The sequence below is a fragment of the Ciconia boyciana genome, chromosome 5 (assembly GCF_034638445.1).
Source record: "Ciconia boyciana chromosome 5, ASM3463844v1, whole genome shotgun sequence".
NCBI lineage: Eukaryota > Metazoa > Chordata > Aves > Ciconiiformes > Ciconiidae > Ciconia > Ciconia boyciana.
Genome location: NC_132938.1, coordinates 51,933,676 through 51,954,321, shown reverse-complemented (window position 1 = coordinate 51,954,321; position 20,646 = coordinate 51,933,676). Strand labels below are relative to the sequence as shown.

At 41.6% G+C, this 20,646-nt stretch overlaps 1 protein-coding gene across 1 annotated transcript in view; it reads right to left on the bottom strand.

Moving 5' to 3' along the window:
* The window catches only part of MMRN1 (multimerin 1), a 46,577-nt gene extending 27,190 nt beyond the window's left edge, over positions 1 to 19,387 (bottom strand). The window contains exons 1-2 of the mRNA XM_072862852.1: positions 18,861 to 19,387; positions 1,230 to 1,349 (exon numbers count right to left, since the gene is read on the bottom strand). Of these exons, the coding sequence (XP_072718953.1) occupies positions 1,230 to 1,349; positions 18,861 to 19,387 (647 nt within the window). The remainder of the gene's footprint in view (positions 1 to 1,229; positions 1,350 to 18,860) is intronic.
* Between the last annotated feature and the right edge of the window lie 1,259 nt (positions 19,388 to 20,646).

Sequence of the window (20,646 nt, the reverse complement as noted above, 5' to 3'; positions counted from 1 at the left end):
ATATTAAAATTCATAGCAGCTGGCAGGAGCTTTGCATGTGTCCCCAACCAGCTTTGCCTCTGAGAAATGGCTTTTTCAGCAGCAAGAACTCAATAAAGATTAAGGTGAACTGAAATCAAGAGAGTTCTCAGTTATTTTCCTGTATGGATGGTCTTATTTTATGATAAAACTACCTTATTCTGCATTAGCATAATCCATTCCTGAAAGCACTCATAAAAATGAAGTGTCCATGAAAGGAGTTAATCAGGAATAGCTATTTCGAAAATAATTCTCCACGTAGACAAGCCTCAGAAATGTATATAGTAGACTTATTTACAGGAGCAACACAAGGAGCTAATTTTCCTACAAAAAAGAAATCAGAGTTATTGTGAATCTTCTAGATTGAATTAGAAAAAAATGGCAACATTTCAACCACAAGGTCCATTCCACAGTTTTGCAATACAATCGACTATATTTCAGAGTCACCAAATCCTAAGGATACCCTATTCCTGGTTTCACCTCAAAGCTTTAAGCATGTTCTGCCATACCACCTAGAGGACGATTTTCAGAACAGTCAAACTGACTTGCAAGAGGCTTTTGAAATTTTTCAAGGGAAAAATATGTTACAACCTCTCTTTTGTTGGTGCTGTTTCAGTTTGCCATTTTCCAGGCTCATGCATTAAAACACCATTTCATTTACTACTGAAATCTCATGTTTGGAGAATACGAGGCACCCAAAGCACAAAGGACAGTCTGAATATGTTTAGCAGAGTCATTATTTACAATTTGTATCCAGGCCAATTACTTTTCTAGATTCACTACCTGACCAAAGCTGTGCCAGAAATAAGCACCCAGCAGAGAGATAATAACAAAAGTACTGATGCCTCTCAGGGGAAGCCTCTTGCTCCAACAAAGAACAAGCTTGGAAAACTGCACAGAAAGGATTTTCTTCCCCACATGTGCTTTAAAGTTTTGTACATGTGCACCTTTCCTTGCAGTACTCCAGAAGAGGGGAGCAGGCAGTGGGCTTACTTGAAGATTTTCAACTGGTCAGAGGGTGCCAGAGTGAAGGTATGCCAAGTCATGAGCTTTTACACTTGCTATAGGGACATGTTAAGATGAGACCTGAAAACATGCTAATCTGCTCCCTCCGGTTTTCATTTTCATTTCTAAAGTCGTGGTTGTATTAATTATGCAGCTGGTGATAATTAAAGTACTTGCAAGTACTCTTTCTTCCTAGTTCTACACACCTCTGAGCACAGGATCCAATATGCCAAGTGCAAGGCTTCGCTCTTCCTGATGAGAAGGTTTCCAGGTTGTCCACTACCGCTGTAGGTAAGAGTCTGGTATGAACATAAGCACACCAGTTCCTGTAAGAGACAGAAGGTAAATGTAATTAAAAGTACAAATAATGTTTTCCACAATATGGTGATATATGATACTTAAAGGGGAAAGTTAAACCCATAATTTAGGGATAAAACTAAGTTATGAAAATAAAGTTTGGTTTCTCTCAGACTGCCAGTGTAGTCTTGGGCAATTACTTAGTCTTTGTGCTTCAGTTACCCATTAACAACAAAGAAAACAGACAATCATTTCTCCATCTCTACATATATTTATATTGCAAATCTAAGTTTTTCTTTGTAAAAGTTTGTGGAGCACCAAGTACAAAGAAGCTCTGCTAGACTAGTCATGACAGGTCTTAAAATACACCTATATTTCAGATTATAGAAACTGTTTATCCAGAATTCAAAGGATTGTTTAGTAAGGTTTTTAACCACCCATATCTTTCACTTTATGGATAGATTTCTACTCTTCTTCCCTTTCCCCAGCAATATTGTGAGTACATATAGACTGTCTTTTGCAGTGCACTTTGAGGTCAAAGCCACACACAGCAATAACGTGCCATAGCTCCATGCTTGCCTGTGCCACTGGCTGGCCACCCAGAGAAGGAAGTCACATATGAAATGGTCAAACTCTTGATCACTGCAGTATAGGATGTAAGAGCTGGTGAGTGCAAGGCCAGGTTTGGTTTTTTAAAAAGGATTCTAAGGAGGTTGCAAGAAACCACAAACTGTTAAATCAGATTTTGAAACCAGGTGACTTGGTAAAAGCTACAGTAAAGAACAGAATTAAGTAGAAATTATAAACTGAATAATGGCTCGGGACAGATTTGTACGGGGACATAATTCCTCAGAAGTCTATTGTCATTCTTTGTATCAGAAGCAGGTAGATAAAGGGGTGATTTTCAGAGGCTTTTGGCAAGGTCACTCACCAAAAGCTATTAGAGGAGGGAAAAAAGGAATCTGTCACATAGTAAGAGGATAGATCCTGTTATAGATTAATAAAGTATTAAATCAGAGAGGTGAAAGACTAGTTAGCTTTCTCAAGAAACCGTTTATCAGCAGAATCCCACATGAATCTGTAATAGACATTACATTCATTAATGAGGGGGAAAGTAGGTGAATAGGGAGGTGACAGAGCTACACAAAGCTAAACAAAATCATTTTGTGTAGTAAACCTAAAGCTGACCCTGAAGAATTGCGGAAATCTCATGATACTGCGTTTCCAACTAATTGTCAGAAAGGGGTCTTGTAATGCAGAGTCAGGCACAAATAAAGACAGCCTTATACAGACAGTATGGCTACCTAAATTAACTATCACCAGGAAAAAGGTCTTGGAGTCATTGTGATTAGCTCTTTGAATATGCCAGTTTAGTATCTTGCATTAACTAAACTAGTGAATCAAATAGATTTGTTCCTACATCCTGAAGAGAGGTGAAAAGAAAGATACAAATAGAAGATGAAGAGCAGGAAGGATGGGAAGTGATGGCATTCATTATTCAGTTTGTCTTGTTATGACAAAGAGGCATCAAAACAAAACAGATTTAAACTTTAAAAAAAGGGGGGGTTTGGGGCGGTGTTTCCACAAACATAGGCTGTGACAGATTTGGAAGTTTGGGAAGCCAAAATGGATTTTAAAAAGCACTTAAATGATTTCACGAAAGAACATGCCATTAGGTTGTTGTTGCTTTGTTGTTTTTTTTTAAACATAAAGTTGTAGCTATAGCCTCTGTCTCAGGAAGTCCCCCAGCTGCACATTGAAAAGCATCCTGGAGAAAGTATTATTGCATTTCTGCCAGTGGAACAAATGTCTGTTTGGTCTAGTAGTGATTTTTTTTTTCCCCCCTAACTTTGTACAGCCTTTCTCAGGGTCATACATTATTCCCTTGACTATGCTGAAACATATTTCATATTTGACTTGGCAAGTTAGTGACAAGATATTGCTTCAATTGTAGGGCTGGTGAACTTGCAAGTACTTCCATACCAATATTTGCATATGAGAATTTAAAAGTTCGTCTTCCTGTGTCATGTTTTGCTGCTAACCTTTGCTTCCAGTTGTAGTAGTTCTGCTAGTGTTTCACAACCCAGTAAGGAAATATATATTTATCCCTGAAATCAGTATCTTGCTATGGACTCCTTACAGTGGAAATCAAAATACAATTAAGACCAGATTAGTTCCATTTACTTAAGTGGCATTAGTACAGATTTACACTGCTTCAAACAAGAACAATGGCACAAAACACAAAACAGTATCAGCGTCTATCCTTAAGTGATTGCTTTTGTCTACCAAGATCCTACCAGTGCACTCACATTAAATTCAGTAGTGCTTTACTTGGAAAATGATTCCTGAGAACACAGCAGGATAAGCTAGGAAGCAAGATGCTAAGGCCAACAGACTGAACCTCTCAGTATTGCTGCTGCCAGTATTGTGGTGCTGCCTCACACAACACATATTGTTTAATTGATGAATAATGTGTTTCATATAAAATGGGTTTTTATTGAGTCTCTTTGATCTGATTTTGCTCACTCACTCTCCACTTCCTTGAGAGTTTTCATTAGGATAATATTTCTTTTTAATTGGGTATAAAAAGGCTGTGCTTTTGTTTGATGCTTCCTTTATGTTCTGTCTCCTCTAGCTATAGGCTTTTGTCTGTGTGTATAAATTAGAGACTCCATGAATAAATATTTGCTAAAAATTAAATGCAGCTCTCAAGCATAAGCTTAGAGACTAGGTACTCTTCTCACTACCTCTGTGGAAGCCGGGAGCAACTTTATAAAAGTTTGAGACACATAAAATTGGCAGAATCAAAAGGAGACTTAAGTCTTGAGTTTTGCAGAGGGATCATGAAGTTACTTACACCACTCCCCTGGTTGGGGCATATGGGTCCTTTACAGTCTCCTGTATCACACAGAGACTAGTAGCAGTAACTAAATGATAATGATATTTGTAGTTAAACATTGCCAACAGTTAGCCAAAGAGAGAGCTTGTAGCTCCATCCCTTCCAGCACACCTCTGCAGCAGCCAGGGAGGACAGGCACCCCCCCTTGCCAAGTGTTCAGCAGGAGCAGGACATGACAGGGCATTTAGCTCCCTTACAAGCATGACCAGGAAGACAGCTCTTCCATGGGGCTTCCTTGCTGAGCATCAGGGAGCAGCAAGAGCAGGGTTTCTCCCTAACAGAAGGTGAGCCAGGAGGGGAGAGACAACCACACAAGCGAGGCACTGACCTCACCAGCAGCATGCAGTACCACAGCACCAGGGACAAGCAAGCAGGGTGACAGGATAAGGTCAGTTAGCAGCCAAACAAATATCAGGCAGAGACTAGGTAATAAGTCAGGTCCAAGAGGACTGCTAGAGACAAGCACCTTTAGGAGGAGAACAGGCTCAAGCCTGGGCTTAAATGGAGCCCCTGGCCCATGAGTGTGGGTGAAGGTTTCAGATGAGGATGCCTGGGTCCATTAGGGCTTGTTAGCTTGCCCAGGGCACTACCACTGAGCTCCTTTCTCACTACAGGCATGAGGTCTTTTCCATTTCACAGCTGTAGTCAGGGTTCTGCATATTCATACCCAAGATTAAAAAACCATATTTTTCTCTGAAGTGCAGCACAGAGATTAAAAAGAAAAAAATCTCTCAGCATATGAATGGGATACTAAACATCTCTTAACAAATGCAGAAAGTGATACTGGGCCAGACTGACAGTGGTCTATTCAGGAGGAGCCCTGACTAAGCATGGTGGTTTGCTTATGATTTGCTTATGATTTAAGCTTGGTATAGAGAATGTAAACATCTAAATTCCTGAATAACTCTCAGCAATTAACTGATGACATAAAGTCTGATCAGAAGACCTCTAAAGCGGTAACACCACCTCAAGCAGTTATGCAGTATCACACCTCCATTACTGTTGCAAGTTAGCTGTCTGGAAAGTGAGGAACTAAGAGCTAACACCTTGGGCAACTGGGCACTAAGCCCTTACCACCTCTGCAAATCAAGATAAGCCCTTACCACCTCTGCAAATCAAGAACCCAAATATAGGAGTCAGATTTTAAAATCTGGGCTACAATGAGCCAGCGGTGAGGTTAGGTGTTGAGCTTGTGGCTCCCCAGCCTGTGCTCTACCCTTGCCTGCAGACCCGACAGCTCACCAGAGAAAGGGATTAAGCTGAAGACATATAGTGGTGTTCTCAGCGCCGACATTTTCTGTACTGCATACAGTCGGGGTATAATTTTTGGTAATTGGATTCCATTTTACATCTGAGCAAATGTGATCAACAAAAAGATAAAACAATGAAAACAGGCATAAAAAGCAACTGTAAAATACATGAAAGCCCTGGAATACAGAGAGTTCAGTAAAAAAAAATAATCTGCTTTTTAAAATTCATAATGTAAATCCACTAATTATCATTATTATTGAGGGTGGCTAGCTTCCAGGTAACAGCTATTGGAACTTGCCCATTTGGAGATGCCTTCCAAAGGAAAACATGGTACAATACATCCCAAATATATCAGTTAAGGACTGCTCTTTGTTTTTAAAGATAGTCCAAACTCAGTCTCTGGTCTCTACCAAATACTTAACTCAAGTTGAGCAGATTGTTTCTATTTAAAATATTTAACTCATTCTTATGCTACATGAGTGGATGTCTGAAGCTGTGCTTCTCACATGGCCCAGCAATCTTTGATCAGGCTAAATTGGAGGAAATATTCACAGCAAAAGAGCCCCTGGTGTGACTCATAATTAGGTTTACGCTACCAATGAAATAAGCTCATTAAGAGATGTTAAGAATGTAAATATAATTTTGAAATCAAATTGTCTGAAAAAATGTAGATTTGGAAATAGAAGATGAAGCGTGGCGGAAGAACTATGACAGGCTGTGTTAATGCAAAGGCAGAACAGAAGACAACTGATTTGCATAACAGGACTTTAAACCTGAAAATCCTCTTTACCCTCCATGGAATAATATATTCCAGATCAGCAACACAGGCTTCTAACATGCAGATTTTGTTGAGAGCTGCAGGAGCCTGGTGTTTCTTTTGCATTGAGCCTGATTTCAATCAGGAAAGCTGTATTTAAAAACAAAACAAAATCCTTGCAACATACAACAGAAATCCAGCCTGGAGAGAGCAGTGCAAGCCCCGACTGGCATAAAGCCCATGTGACAGATTTCATTCTCCTCTTGCACGTATTGGCCAGGAAAACTCACTGGTAGCAAGGTGTGGGAGAGTACCTCTGAGTCCTCAGGCCTTTGAAATAGACTCTTTGCTTGTGATATTTGCAGCAGTATTTCCATCTCAAATCAAAATACTGCTACCAACTCTGCATCAAGTGTGGTTTGACCGTATCTGAGAAGCAGGGCATAGTACGAAGAGCAGCATTTCTTTCTTTTGCAACCAATAAGCATGTCTACACTGCAGCCTTGGCAGGCCTGATTCCTCAGGGTTTTATGGCCATTGTGAATTCAAAGTCTGGAGTAGCTAATGGGCCGTGGAGCCTGCCTGTGCAGCTGGAGCAAAGCATCTACAACCAGCAGGGCACTGGTGGGACCCAGACAGTGCCTTTAAGCCTGTCTTTAGCTTTTGGGATCCTACACGTCCTGTACAGCTTATTCAGATCTTGTGTTAATACCTCCTTGGAAAAGTTTTCTTCTCTTCTGTTTATACCAGTCCTGTTTCTTTTTCCATAGAGAAAACATTGGAGCAGGCTGCCCAGGGAAGTGGTTGAGTCGCCATCCCTGGAAGTATTTAAAAGACGTTTGGATGAGGTGCTTAGGGACATGGTGTAGTGGTGGTCTTGGTAGTGTTAGGTTTACGGTTGGACTCAATGATCTTAAAGGTCTTTTCCAACCTATATGATTCTGTGATCCTGTGAAACATTACTGTGAACCATTTCTTCATTTCCACAACTGGCCCGAAAATAGAAAGAATGCAGCCTGGAGTTAACTATGAAACAGAAGTAGTTTTGGGGCAAGTGTAAGCAAGGACTGCCCGCACTGTGTCCATGGCAAGAAGCCCAATGCCCAATCTACATGAGTATGTACCAATAATAAAGGTGTTTCCCTCAGCTGGAAAAAAAAATTATTTCTGAGAGCGTAAGATAGATTCCCGAAGTGCTTCCCTGTGCTCAGCTAAATCCTCCTCAGCAATTTACATCAGCCTCATGATGTGAAGGTATATATAGTGTGAATTACTGGGCAACATCTTGCAACTTCAAAGGGATGTGATGCCCAGCAAAAAGCAACTTCCCCGTCTGCATAATGAAACCACATGGCCTACGGAAACCTGCCCTGAGACGCACAGCTAGGAGACGAATAGTAGGCAATGTCTCAGCAGTAGTTATTTACTTGTTCTTGTTCAAGCTTTCATAAGCAGCAAATACAGTTTCTTAATTCACTGTGCAGGCTTCTGAAGCTGGACGTGACTTAATATGATGAAAAATACCCCACTTGGTTCGAAGTAGCTGTATAAGCACGTGCTCTTACGTATATCCCTGGCTCCTGATTCAGGGGATACGTGCCTGACAACACTCGGGAGCCCTTAAACTCATCATCGCTTCACTGGCGTGTTGCCAGCGCTCTTAAAACCCTCATCTAATTCGCAATTAGCAGACCTTATGCTCTGCTTTACCACCTCTTTGGTGGCAGCCTGGGTGCCCCGCCTGAGGTGCCCGCCCCCACCCGGAGAAGCGGCGGGAGGCTCACCCCGTCGCCCCCCGCGGGCTGCCACCACCGCGCGGCAGCCACCGCCATCTGCCTGCTGCTGCCGCCAAGCTGGCGGCTGGCTGAGACTTCCCCCCGCCCTAACGCGCAGCCGGCTGCCGGCTCTGCCGTGGGGCGGTGGCAGGCGCCCTGAGGCGACGGCGGGGAGAGGGAGGGCGGTGGGCGTGAGGCGCTGTGAGGCGAGGCGCGGCGCGGCGCGGCGGGGCGGTGTGAGGCGGTGTGAGGCGGTGTGAGGCGCTGCCGGGCAGGGCCGGCAGGTGGCGGCCGTTGCCCGCAGAGGCGGGAAGCTGCCGGTGACGGTTAACGCGCCCGTGGCTCCGCGGCGCTGAGGACGCGTAGGCGCCTCTGTCGGGCACCCCGCTCACGCCTGCTGAGGGGGCCGGGCCGGGTGGGTGCTGTGGCCGTGTAAATTCGGGTACAGCCTGGAGCGGAGCTTCGTCGCTCCGTACGGCTCACCGGTACCAACGGTCAGGGAGAGCCCCGCCGCCTTCTGCTGAGCTCCCAGGAGATGGATGATTAGGGAGAGCAGAGGGCCTGTAGGAAGGGCAGCAAAAGAAGAAAATTAATTTGTTTAACTCCAAAGAAGGAGTGCTGTGACTGCTTCCTGGTGAAGTTAATCTGGTGTATGACTGGATCGTTCTGAATACATTCGCAGTCAATGGAAATGGTTCCGTTTAACCTCAGCAGGCTTTGAACCAGTCCTCTTGACACTGTGATACCCGACGTTGCCGAAAAGCAAAGCACAATTTACACTAACACCGAAAAATTATAATTTCCTTAGGGTGAGAGGGTGAGTGGAAGTTTATGAGACTGTCCTTCCACAGCACGTTTCCACTGTAAACTGTTCTTTGGGTACATTGCCAAGAAAAAGCTAAACAAACCCTCACAAAAACTGCCAGCTACAAAGTGTCAGGTATATCTACACAATTGCTTCCATTTGCTTGTAAGCACAGATCCTTGTAAGCGATCCTAAAGCCACACAACAGGAACACCGGTGGCAGCCAGGCCACAAAGGGTATAGATTTTGTTCTGCCCCTTTCATGTTATATCTGAAAATGAGTTATTTTTACCCGTGAGTAAATTAGATTACCTGGCTTTTAATAGAAATGCTATTGAATCAGCGCAGCTGAACATCACTGAATCATGAAAATGAGATCGTTGTGTTGCTGAAGGAATACAGAAGGACCCAGAGCTGGAGCCATTGTTAAAGTCCATGCTCGGCTTGGTGGTTGTGCCTCATTCAGGTTGTGTGCCATTTATTGGTATTTCACAGAATAGTTTATGAAATACTAATCTCGATTCTACACCTGTTTTCATTTTGTATTGCCCTTTACACCACAGCAAAGGGAGTTGTAGAAAGATACTACAAGCATCTGGAGCCGGTAGATGCCTTGCGAGGAGAGGCTGAGGGAGTGGGGCTTTTTCAGGTTGGGGAAGGGGAGGACTTTGAAGGCAGCTACGAGCAGCCCCCCACCACCACCCCCAGCCCCTACAGGGAGACTATTTAGAAGCTGGATCTAGTCTCTTCCCAGCAGTATATGGCAGGAGGACAAGAGACACAGGCCAAAATTGAAACAAGAGAGGTTCAGACTGAGTTTGAGAAATTTGTTCCCCATGAGGACAGCCAGGCACTGGAGCAGGGCCCAGAGAGGCTGTGCAATCACCAGCACAGAGTGTGGAGCTCAGTACCTGGCTGGATTAAGCCCCGAGCAACCTGGTCTGATCTCACATCTGGCCCTGCTGTGAGCAGGAGGTCAGACTAGAGACCTCCCTTCCAACCTGAATGATCCTATGGTTCTGTGAACCTGTGATCTTTGCTTATATATCTATATCCTTTGGGTGATATGATTGTTTTTCTGAATACAGTAGATTAAGTGCATTCATATATAAAAACATATAATGACATAGTGTGGAAGAAATCAATTTTTTCTACCCCTTTTTTAAGCTAGGGTCTTTCCCAGTCTGAAAGACTTTTATACAAGGATCAGAGCACAGACCCTGAATTTAGGTTGCATAAAAGTACGTTGCTGTGATATATTTTCAGTTTGCATTAAACATCCTGCCAAGTTTGGGTGAGGAGAGATAATGTTGAATGATGTAATGTAAAAACTCCGATTATAGGGATAGAAAGAACCCTGACAGGGTTTTTTTGCTGTTGCATGGGAGACCAGGTTTTGGTTTCAGCAACTTCCTTTGAACTCCACTAGGTGACTACAGAGACCTCTCACCTTTTTGATACTAGTGATAAATTCTGTACCTTTACATGAACATTAGACATCTTCTGAAATTATAAGATCTAGTTCAAACAGAAATTATAAACCTGAATCGAAATTTTTTAATATTTTTAGGTTGACTGCTCAGCTTCCTTTGTTCTGAAATGTATGAAACTACTAATTGCAGCTGCAATAAAAATTCAGTAGTCACTAGGGACTGACCATAAAAATATCAAATTGGGAAACCTGTTTTACATGCTGATTGGAATGGAAAACCTGGACAGCCTCTGAAAAGTGCATTTGATACGCAATATGATATAGTATGTGATGGTAAAATATGTTATAGGATGTGTTTTTAAGCCTGAAAAACAGCTGACTTGTTGACACTGAAGTATCAGGTGGAGGGAGTCACACCATTGATTTAATGGTTTTTTTTTCAGGATTCAGGGTCCTGACATTTTGTCCTGCCTATTACAAAACGCAAATTCTACTCTCACCATTCATTTCCTTTTTTTGTATGTACAGGGCTGAAGCCTTGGACTGTGAATAGCCTCTTTGTCTCATCCAAGTTTTTACTTACTGTCGTGACCAATTGTGTGTCCTACCTTGTGCTGCAAAAATTAATTCACAGTTTCCACTTATCTAGTGCTTCGCTGATCTATTTTAGCATTTAAAAAGTTGTCTTGTTGTGAACCAGATCAGGTCTTTTAGACCTTATCTCCCTCTCTGTGTTCAGAGCCTTTCAAAATAATCAAACATTCCTAAAGACAGAATTTAGACTTTTGAGAAGATATCCATTAATCTGCTTTGAGAATCATCCAGAAAAACACACTTGAAAACCCAGACAAACTGGTCTTTAAAAGGGTCTTAATTCTGCATTTTTCCCTCTGGAATATAAATTTATTTTCCATCATCTAATTGAACCAGAGTACAAAATTCATTAAGCTAGTTCTGGTCTAGTTTACTGTCACTGCTTCTCAGATGACCTTCAGTAGTACTGGTTTTCACTGGGTTTTTTTAGTCCTTTCCTAATCTACAGAAAAGGAGATTGCAGTATGTCAGTAATGGCTTCTCCACTTTGAGAAATACTAACAAAAAAAAAAGCCTTTGTAAGTGACAAAATGAAAATGTTAAAAAAGAAGATCCATCCTAATTCCAGGGGTGAATGTTGTTCTTTAACCTGTTTATAGTGCTGGTTTGGACAGCTTCTCTTTTCTTATTTAGCTTCATTACATGGTTAAATGCCTTGCCAGTTGCTTTGTACCTGATGTGCCACTTACTCACGCAGAGCTGTATCTTTACGCTGTTGCTGATTGATTTCTTAGGGGGCTCTTGAACAAAAAGGATCTGAGCCAAAGTCCAGGAAATTCAAGGTGATTTTTTTCCCAGGCTTTTCCTCATGACCTATGGTGTTACTTACCAGGAGTGTAATACAGAATAGATGCTTATGGATTTGACAGAAAAATTGTCTTTTGAAACACTTGCATTCTCTTACTGGCAACACAGATAATGCCTTTGGAAAACATATGGGGACACCTTGCTGCTGTTCTTTTCTTCGCCATGTCTATTCTAGGAATTAGTGTCATTTTTCTAAAATGTTAATTATAATCAGATTTTTGAGAATGCATATTTTCGGTGCAGACTTGAGCAGATGTTTCTGGTGTACCATAAATGAAATGCTGCAAAGAGTCGAACGTTTGCAGTAGCTGGGAGGTAAATCCTAACACTGTGTCCAGTTTGTTATGGTAATCCTAATCTATGCAGTGGGGTGAAGAGACAGTAGGGATGGAAAACAGTCTGTTCCTAATCCTCGCTGTTCCTATGGCAGATGAAACAAAGAGCAAGAGCAAAGACAAGCATGAGCATTAATGCAGTAGTTAGTGTAATGAGATGAGCAGAAACCTTTATTATATTCATTAAAAAATCTCAGAAGTCATCTGTATAGTAGTGCCTTATCTGAATCTAATCACAGAAAAACTAAGTAACCAGACTCTGAGAAGGCTAAGACAAAAAGATGCTGGGGCTTTTTGTCTCTTATAAGTACCTTGTGAGTGTCTCAAAAGCAACTTCAGTGGAGATGTGATTTTTTTTCCTCAGTACTATGTTTCCTGTGCTACTGAAAACAGTCTGTTATGACTCTGCCTTGCCATTATTGCTGAAAGGCTGTCTCGGGAAACCAGAACTTTGGATTTTGTTATTTCCTGAATTTTTGTCTAGTTTTCCAAAATTATTTTATCACCTACAGTTCAGAATTGTACAGACAAGTGTTTACCATTTCTTCTCTCCCCAAAGGAGAGAGTTAACGTGAGGTAGTGCAAGCTGGGTAAACCATCTTCTGCAATGGCTCCTTCCCACCCAGGTACTGGAACTGCTTGAAAGGTGATCACCACAATGGTGCAAACAGAGCCTGTAATGCATTCTGTGCATGGGACATGAGCAGTGGAAAAGACTTCCTCAATGCATGGGTGTTGTGGTTTAACCTCAGTGGGCAACTAAGCACCACGCAGCTGCTCACTCACCCTCCCCGCTCCCGGTGGGATGGGGGAGAGAATCGGAAAAGCACAAGTAAGAAAATTCGTGGGCTAAGAGCAGTTTAATAATTGAAATATGATGATGATGATGATGATGATGATACTACTACTACTACTACAACTAATAATAATAATAATAATAATAATAATAATGTAATGAAAAGGAAAATAATGAGAGAGAGAGGAACAAAACCCAGGGAAAAACAAAAAAACAGGTGATGCAACCGCTCACCACCTGCCAACTGATGCCCAGCCAGTCCCTGAGCAGCGATCGCTGCCCCCCGGCCAACTCCCTCCAGTTTCTATACTGAGCATGATGCCATATGGTATGGCATAGCCCTTTGGCCAGTTGGGGTCAGCTGTCCTGGCTGGGCCCCCTCCCAGCTTCTTGTGCACCTGGCAGAGCATGGGAAGCTGAAAAGTCCTTGCCTAGTGTAAGCACTGCTTAGCTACAACTAAACCATCAGTGTGTTATCAACATTATTCTCATCCTAAATCCAAAGCACAGCACTATACCAGCTACTAGGAAGAAAATTAACTTGATCCCAGCTGAAACTAAGACAATGGGGTATAATAGTACTGATAAAAAGCCTATGAATCGCATGGACCTTGTGCAGCTCTTGCCCTACACCAGTACTGCTGTACAGCGTGCAGTGGTACCTAAGCTGCACGATGTGGTATGGTGTTTTGGTACTTCACATCAGCAGTCTCAGTCATCTGTTAACTGTTTTACTTCTGTGCTCAGCAGAAGACAGCGCTAATATGTAAATACTTGTGTTAAAATTATCTTTGGACAGTTACGTTTTCTTGGTACCATGCCACATGCATCATTATGGAACTGCATAATTATATCCTTTGCCCCATTTATTTTGTGGATGAAACAGCAATAAAGTAGTGAATTCCAGCACTTGGGTGAACAATTTGCTTTGGTCTTTAGGACTGCAATGGGAGTAACACTGCGTTCAGCATGTGTAGGAAAATTAGATTGGGGGCTTACAGCCAAGCGTCAGAAGTACATTTAAGATGCTGCTGCAGAAGGGGTGCGCTTTGCAAAGGTCTTCTGCGTGGCTGGAATACAACACTGTGAGGGCAAAGCAAGCACTGCTTGTCAAAAGTCCTCTGAAACTTAGCCACCAAGGCAACCTATGTACCAGTGTAAGAAGTTCCTCCTTCCAGGTCATAGTGAATATACCTAGTGAGGCAGAAACCTAAGCCATGCAATGACTTTATTTATTGTGAATGCACAGTGATGCAAAATCTTAAGAAATTGATTCAAGAACTGTTCTCTCTGCTCCATTAAAAAGTGACATGATCAAAAGAGACTGTGAACCTTGTATTAACTAGGCAGTTAAATCAGGTTTCTACATGTCTTGTGTATTTGAACCATCTGCTGAGCTTAACTATTCATTTTAATTTGTCAGTACACTAGAAGTTCTACCAAGCTGATACAGGCAAAAGCAACTTCCAGGGAGAAATGCAGAGGTCTGGTCATGGGAATGAAATATTTCAGCACTCCTACCACATGTGACAGCTAAGCAAATCTGTCCCTGGTACTGACTTTATTAAACCCTTCTGTGCTTAGTAATAAAATACTGTCACCTCACCACTACCCAAGGTAATGACAGGGGAAGTCTATGAAGACCCTCAGTGGGTTCATGATAATTGGAAAATGTGTAATATACACATACTAAGAGAAAAGAGAAGTGTAGAGCCATCCAACAATGTGGAGATAGTATGGTTAATTTACAGCCTGCATGAATGTCTCATGTATTCAGGAGCTGCCTTGAATAGTAATTAATAAAATTGGGTTCAGAATGGAAGGATGAGTGTGCTAGTCTCTGGACTCAGCCTCAGACTTGCTCCATAGGACCACTGTTACTTAAGTTGCTTTATACAGTGAGATACTGCAATTCTCTCTCTCCATGGGCTAGAAGAGATGTATCTCACATGAACTCAACTGAAAAGAATGTATCATCAATTTTCTTCTTTGACACCAAATTGGTGCTCACATTTAATGTCACTGAGCTTTGGAAAAACTCTCTCTCTGTTGCTGAAGCACAGATCTAGTTTTCCAGCATTACTTTATTCATTGATATGGATAGCATGAAAATTTGAAGATAGGTAGAAATAAAGATGCATAATTTTTTGTAGAGACATAAGCCTTACATTTCAGAGCTTAAGTCAAATTCATACTAGGAGTGAAGAAAGGAATTTTCTTTCAGCTCAAGCCATTCCAGATGTGCTTCCTACAAAGTTTCCTTAGACTTCTGAAAGCTTGGATGCAGGTCCTCCCAGAATAGGGGATACCTCACCAGAGAAACCACTCTTCTGAAATGGCTTGAGAGCAGGTAGCTACAGAATCTATAAATTATGTCCTCCTGTACCTGTTCTAAGGTTAACTATAAAATTGTTCCACTTCACTGCAAAAGAACAGGATTTCATTGCATTTTCGTTCCAGTGAAGAATAAGGAAGAGTTTAGTGTTTTTAGAGATAAGCATATGCCCAATATTTAGCACTTAAAATACCACATTGGGATGTGATACAGAGGGGCTCTAAGCCAAGCTTGGCCTTATTAACAGCAGAATCTTGAATCTGGAGCCTTTAGCCCTACTGACTGTACTCCTCATCGGGTGACTGCCTCTTGCAGTACATCTCTGTCCTCAGAAGTTCTGCTGGAACCTGAAAAACCAACCTGAGATGAGTTTGTAAAATAAAGTCATGGTCTTTGGCAAATATGGTTCTCTTCCAGTAGGGAAAAAACCACAAATTTATTCTGACAGTTCTAATAGCACATTTCTTTCAATAAAATGAAATGGAAACTTGTCAGGACCCTGACGGCACTTGTGGGTCTTATTCACCCTGACCAGCCTGACCTGGGGTCTCCACCCATGCACCCTGCTCCCTGCTCAGGAGGCCCAGTAAACTTCAGCCCAGGGCTACATTGCGCCTGTGCCAATCCTGACCTGCAAGCTGACATCCTGGCCTAACTTCAGCCTTGCCCCATCACTGTGGACTTGCCCAGCGATCACTGGGCTGTGTCTCACCCTGGTCACCATCACCAGGCCTGATTCTGACTCACTGATGTGCCTTCCCAGCTTGATCTTGGCACGGCAGCATCACCACGGCTGTGTCTGGCGATTTGAGCTCTGGGGTGATGCTAGCTGTCATATCTGGCTGTGTCCTGCCTGCCACACTTGGTGGTTGTCAGAAATATTCTTCAGATGCAGACTTTGAAAATCCATGAAATATTTCCAAATTATGTTCTTCCGACATTTGAATGGGAATTTTGCAAAAATAGAATGAACCAGAAGAACTTTTTTCTAATCTAGTTCTAGTATGCATGTGATATGTGTACATAACATTGTTCTCAGATAATCTAGGGTAGAGATAGCGAGGGAATTATCTTTGTAATTAAGCCAGTAAGGCACACGACCTCCTTCAGAAAGGGGTATTTGGGTAATTAAGCCTGTACAATGGGCACATATTGTACCTTGTGGGTAATCTGACAGCCCTGGACACTCTCCAACAAAGTGTATGTATTGCTATTTTTTAAATTATAAATATATTAAAAAACAAATGCTCATTCTTGTTTTGTTTTCCTTCCTCTTGTCTCTCACTGACTTCTCTCTATTGTTCCTTCTCCATGGAGCCTCTTAACATCAGCATCTCTGCACATATGTTAGCACAATGGGTTGCCATAAGGGATTAGGGAGTCATGCAGTTCCTACAAGGTCACTCAAAAATTCAGGTTGGAATACAGACTATAACCAAAGAGTTGCTTTAACTCAAAGTAAAACTAAAAAGCAAATTGTGCTTCCAAATTTCCTCAGAGGTAGTACACTTTACAACTATGTAATCTGCTATTGACTCATTCATGCTGTGCTCAGGCATTAAATGAGTAAAGCTCGAAGAAAGCTGTATGTCTTTATTGGAAGTTTTACAGCATCTCTTTCACTTTATTTGCAATAAAGATGCAAAATTTTTTTTTAAAAAGAAAACATATGCTAGAAATTGATAACACCTGCACATAAGAAATAAAAATGCTTGTGTTCTTATGCATAGTTTCTCAGCAGTAGCTTTCCAGGTGTTTCACAGCAGTGATCGGTAACATTGAGCACACTAGACTTGGTATTTTTTCATTACTTTACTGAAAAAAAAATGAGTCACAAGCGACTTTATTATTCATCTAGGTCTAATTCATAGGGAAAGGGAGGCAGAATAATGAAGTGACTTAAGTCACAGTCCAGGTCAGTGGCAAAACTGGAAGAAAAGCTCAAAACACATTTACTGATTGTAAAACTTGTATGCAGTAGGAAGACAAGGCTTGTAACACAAGAATTTTAATGTGAAAAGGATCGAGCCACACCTAGAACTGTAGACATTTACTAGAGAGAGGCCATGTAGCCCAGCAGTTTGAGAAAGAGAGTAGGGATTCAGCATTCTGTTTTATGTTGGGATTTTATGCTGCTACACATTCCTGTAACTTTGATATGCAATCCTAGCTTTATTGCTAACTTGCTTAATGGACTCAAAAAAAAGAGACGACCTTTGTGCATGTTGCACAGCAGGTTGCTCCTCAACCACTCATGAAATACGGTGCTAGCCAATACAAGATTTGCTTATTTTGCCTCTCTGCAGTTGCAACCACATCCCATTATGATAAATAAAATATGAGACCTTGTTCACCAGAGACTAATTTTTTGCTTTCTATATTTATATCTTATGTAAAAGGTAGAAACAATACCTGCCGATTCACGGAGTTTTTCTGAAGATTAATTTCACTGGAATACTATTCTTGATAAAAGCTGAGAAAGCTAAAGACTCTACGGTTAGCATATGTTAAGACCTGTTTTAATGGAGATGTGATTATCAGCTCTCACACGTAAAGAGAACCCATTTAACTCAGGTTAACCCAGACTCTCTGCCAAACACCGTAGTGAGGTGTTGTAACAGATGACATTTACAACTGAAGGAGTATGCTAGGAAAGCTATCTGGGAAACATAGCTCCTTACCGGGGTATCTCTTCCCAGCGGAGGCAAAGGACTCCTTTCCTTTGGGTCTTTGTGCATTATTTCACTTATGCATGATCCAAAATAAGCTCAGGTCAACGGGAGTCTTTTCTTTGAGTTGAAGGAACATTAGCTCTGAGCCACACATAGCAAGATAATTGTAGGAGTGTTTCTAAGGGGTGATTTATTCTCTTTTGTGTGAATTTAAGTGAAAGCGTTTTTCCTCCTTTTGGATGCTAACATTTGGGCAAGTACTATCAAAAGAAGAAATCTATATTCTGAAAGCCCACTGTCCATAAATACTATGGAAAACAACCAATCCTTTGTGTCTTCCATTTTCTACCAGTATCTGAATATATATCAGCAATTAAGTGAACTTTGTAACATCTCCAAAGTCAGTATTAACATCCCCATGGAGAACTGAAGACATTGAGGTACAAAGAAAATAACTGAGTGCTCCAGAGCTATAAAACTAGACAGTACAATCTGATATACTCTGTTATGCATAGCTATTATGTATTAAGTTATACAGTTCTGAATGCACATTCACCTGCAACGCCACTTTCCATAAGCTTTTATCCCAGAATACGGTGTTTCAAATTGTCAGACATCGAAGCATTTTGTACACTTAATTGCTTGTATTTTCCATTTAGTGGAGAGGTTTACAAACATCATCATTTTTAATAGATTCCAAATGAAAAAGTGCATTTGCAATTTCTTTTACCCACAAGAAAAGAAAGAAAAAAACCAACAAAAGTTTACTGTGCATAAAACAGAGAGGCATCTATTGTAGTCCTTTCCTACCCATACATGATAATGACTTTCCTGTTGGTTTTGAGATAACTGCCCTGAGGAATAAAATATTGCAGCATTTACTCTGTTACAGATGTATGGTTTTGACTCAGTAAATACTGCAGATTTGGTCCCTTGCTTGTTTTAGATGGTCTTCTTTAAGCTCAGAAAACAATTTTACTGAAATTACTAGAACTTTTGCCAATTATTTCACTGGGAACAGGAAAAAAAAACATTCCTAAGCAGTACATAGGAGATGAGAGAAAATATGTAACTTTCCTTACTTTCCCTTGGTAGTTTCAAAGCCGGATGCTTTGGAGTTGGCATCCTTCTGGGTGCTGGTGATACCAATGCTATGGGATGACTGCTTGAGAGACCTGTTCCTTGTAGATGTATCCTGGCTTGTAGCGACCTCTTGCTTGAGAGGCACCTCTCTAGCATTGGTCTGTAGAGATGTCCCTTTGCTGCTAGATGAGCTTCCCATCTTATCTTTGTCAGAGTCACCATAACTGTGTCCATTTGACTGGCTTGCAGGGGTAGAGGTTGTAGGATTGGAGGTTTTCTTCACTGCTTTCATTCCCAGAGTCTTGCCTGAAGATGCAAAAAGAAGTGCCTGTAAGGCACTCGCTTCGGCAGCTTGGATCTCAGAATGGGGTGATCCCACAATTGTGGTCGGAGATGGAGTCAAGTCTGAGTGACTTGTCTGGGTTTCACCACCCTGGGCTGTGGTCCAGAGCTTTCCTGGAGTATTAAATCCAATGCTGCCACTCTGTAAGTGCAATAGGAGCAGCAAGAAGATTATCTCCTTCATTCTGCTGGTTTGTAAATGCTACAAGTTATCTCACATTTATTTCCCAAGCAAGAAATCCTGTAGCTTCTACCTCCTCCTGAGCTGCTGCTCATACAGTGAGCCTACCCAGAGGATGCTCTGACAGGCTTTATTTTTGTAGAAAGGAAACAGGTTTTGGTGTTTCGAAACTGACTGAGGAAGCCTGGTTTCCTGTTTCTGTGGATTCCTCTGCAACCTGTGACCCCTTGGAGAGCGGGAGCCTGGCAGCCTTTGGGCTGGAAAGCCTTTGGGCAGGAAAAAAGAAGTTTCTGCAGAAGGCACAGGATAAAGATTAATGGCACAATAGAAATGTGGAAAAATATGTACTGTGAAGTAATCCTGAGGGATAAAAACTGAAATTATTAGGTAATTTTCCTTTCACATGTACGTGTACAGAGAACAGAAGTGACTTGTCACATATGCCCTTTGGATGGTTCATACTTGTGACCTTGTTATTGAAAAAAGAGTTGGCAAAATTGGTGTGCTACATAAAGCTGAAAGTTTGCTGTGTCTTCTCTTTTTGTTTGAATGTTTATGCACACCGCTGCCAAAAGTGGGGAGACAATAAGGAAGAGGTTCACACTGTATTCATCGTTGTACCACAAGCCTTTGAATGCAATAATTTACCTGTAGGTCATTGGCCATTTATGCCGCATTCTATTTCTATATTTCACACAACGATGTGTATGAACTATTTCTGTAGCATTGCCCATAGGTGTCTGGTGTCATTTCAGATTCTCTAGGGTACGAGAAACACCTACGTGGGCCTGGCAGAGGTGGCATATGATCTATGGGAGACATGTGCCCTTCTGGGGCAGGATACTTGAGGGCATTTCAAATGGTGTTAAAAGCTTACATAGGGGCAACTGAATCCCATCCTAGATCCGCATTGACTGTAAATGGAGTTTAGACACCTAGTTCACATGCAGATCTATATTTATGAACCTCTAAATCTGTATCTCTAAATCTGCTAGCTGAATCCCACCCATAGACAAGACTGAAAGGAATATCCTGAATCACTGAGTCCATTCCTTCCCTTTTATTGCATATTTTTACAATTAATTAATTACAATTAATATTATTCTAAAACAATATTAATTGCAGCCTAAACGTAATATTGGTAACTTTATGTGCAGAAAAGATCTGGGGAGATGGATATTCAGTATAAGGAGTAAAGGTAATTTTTTACACCAGAAGGGTCAACAAATACTGGAGCAGGTTACCCAGAGAGGTTGTGGGAT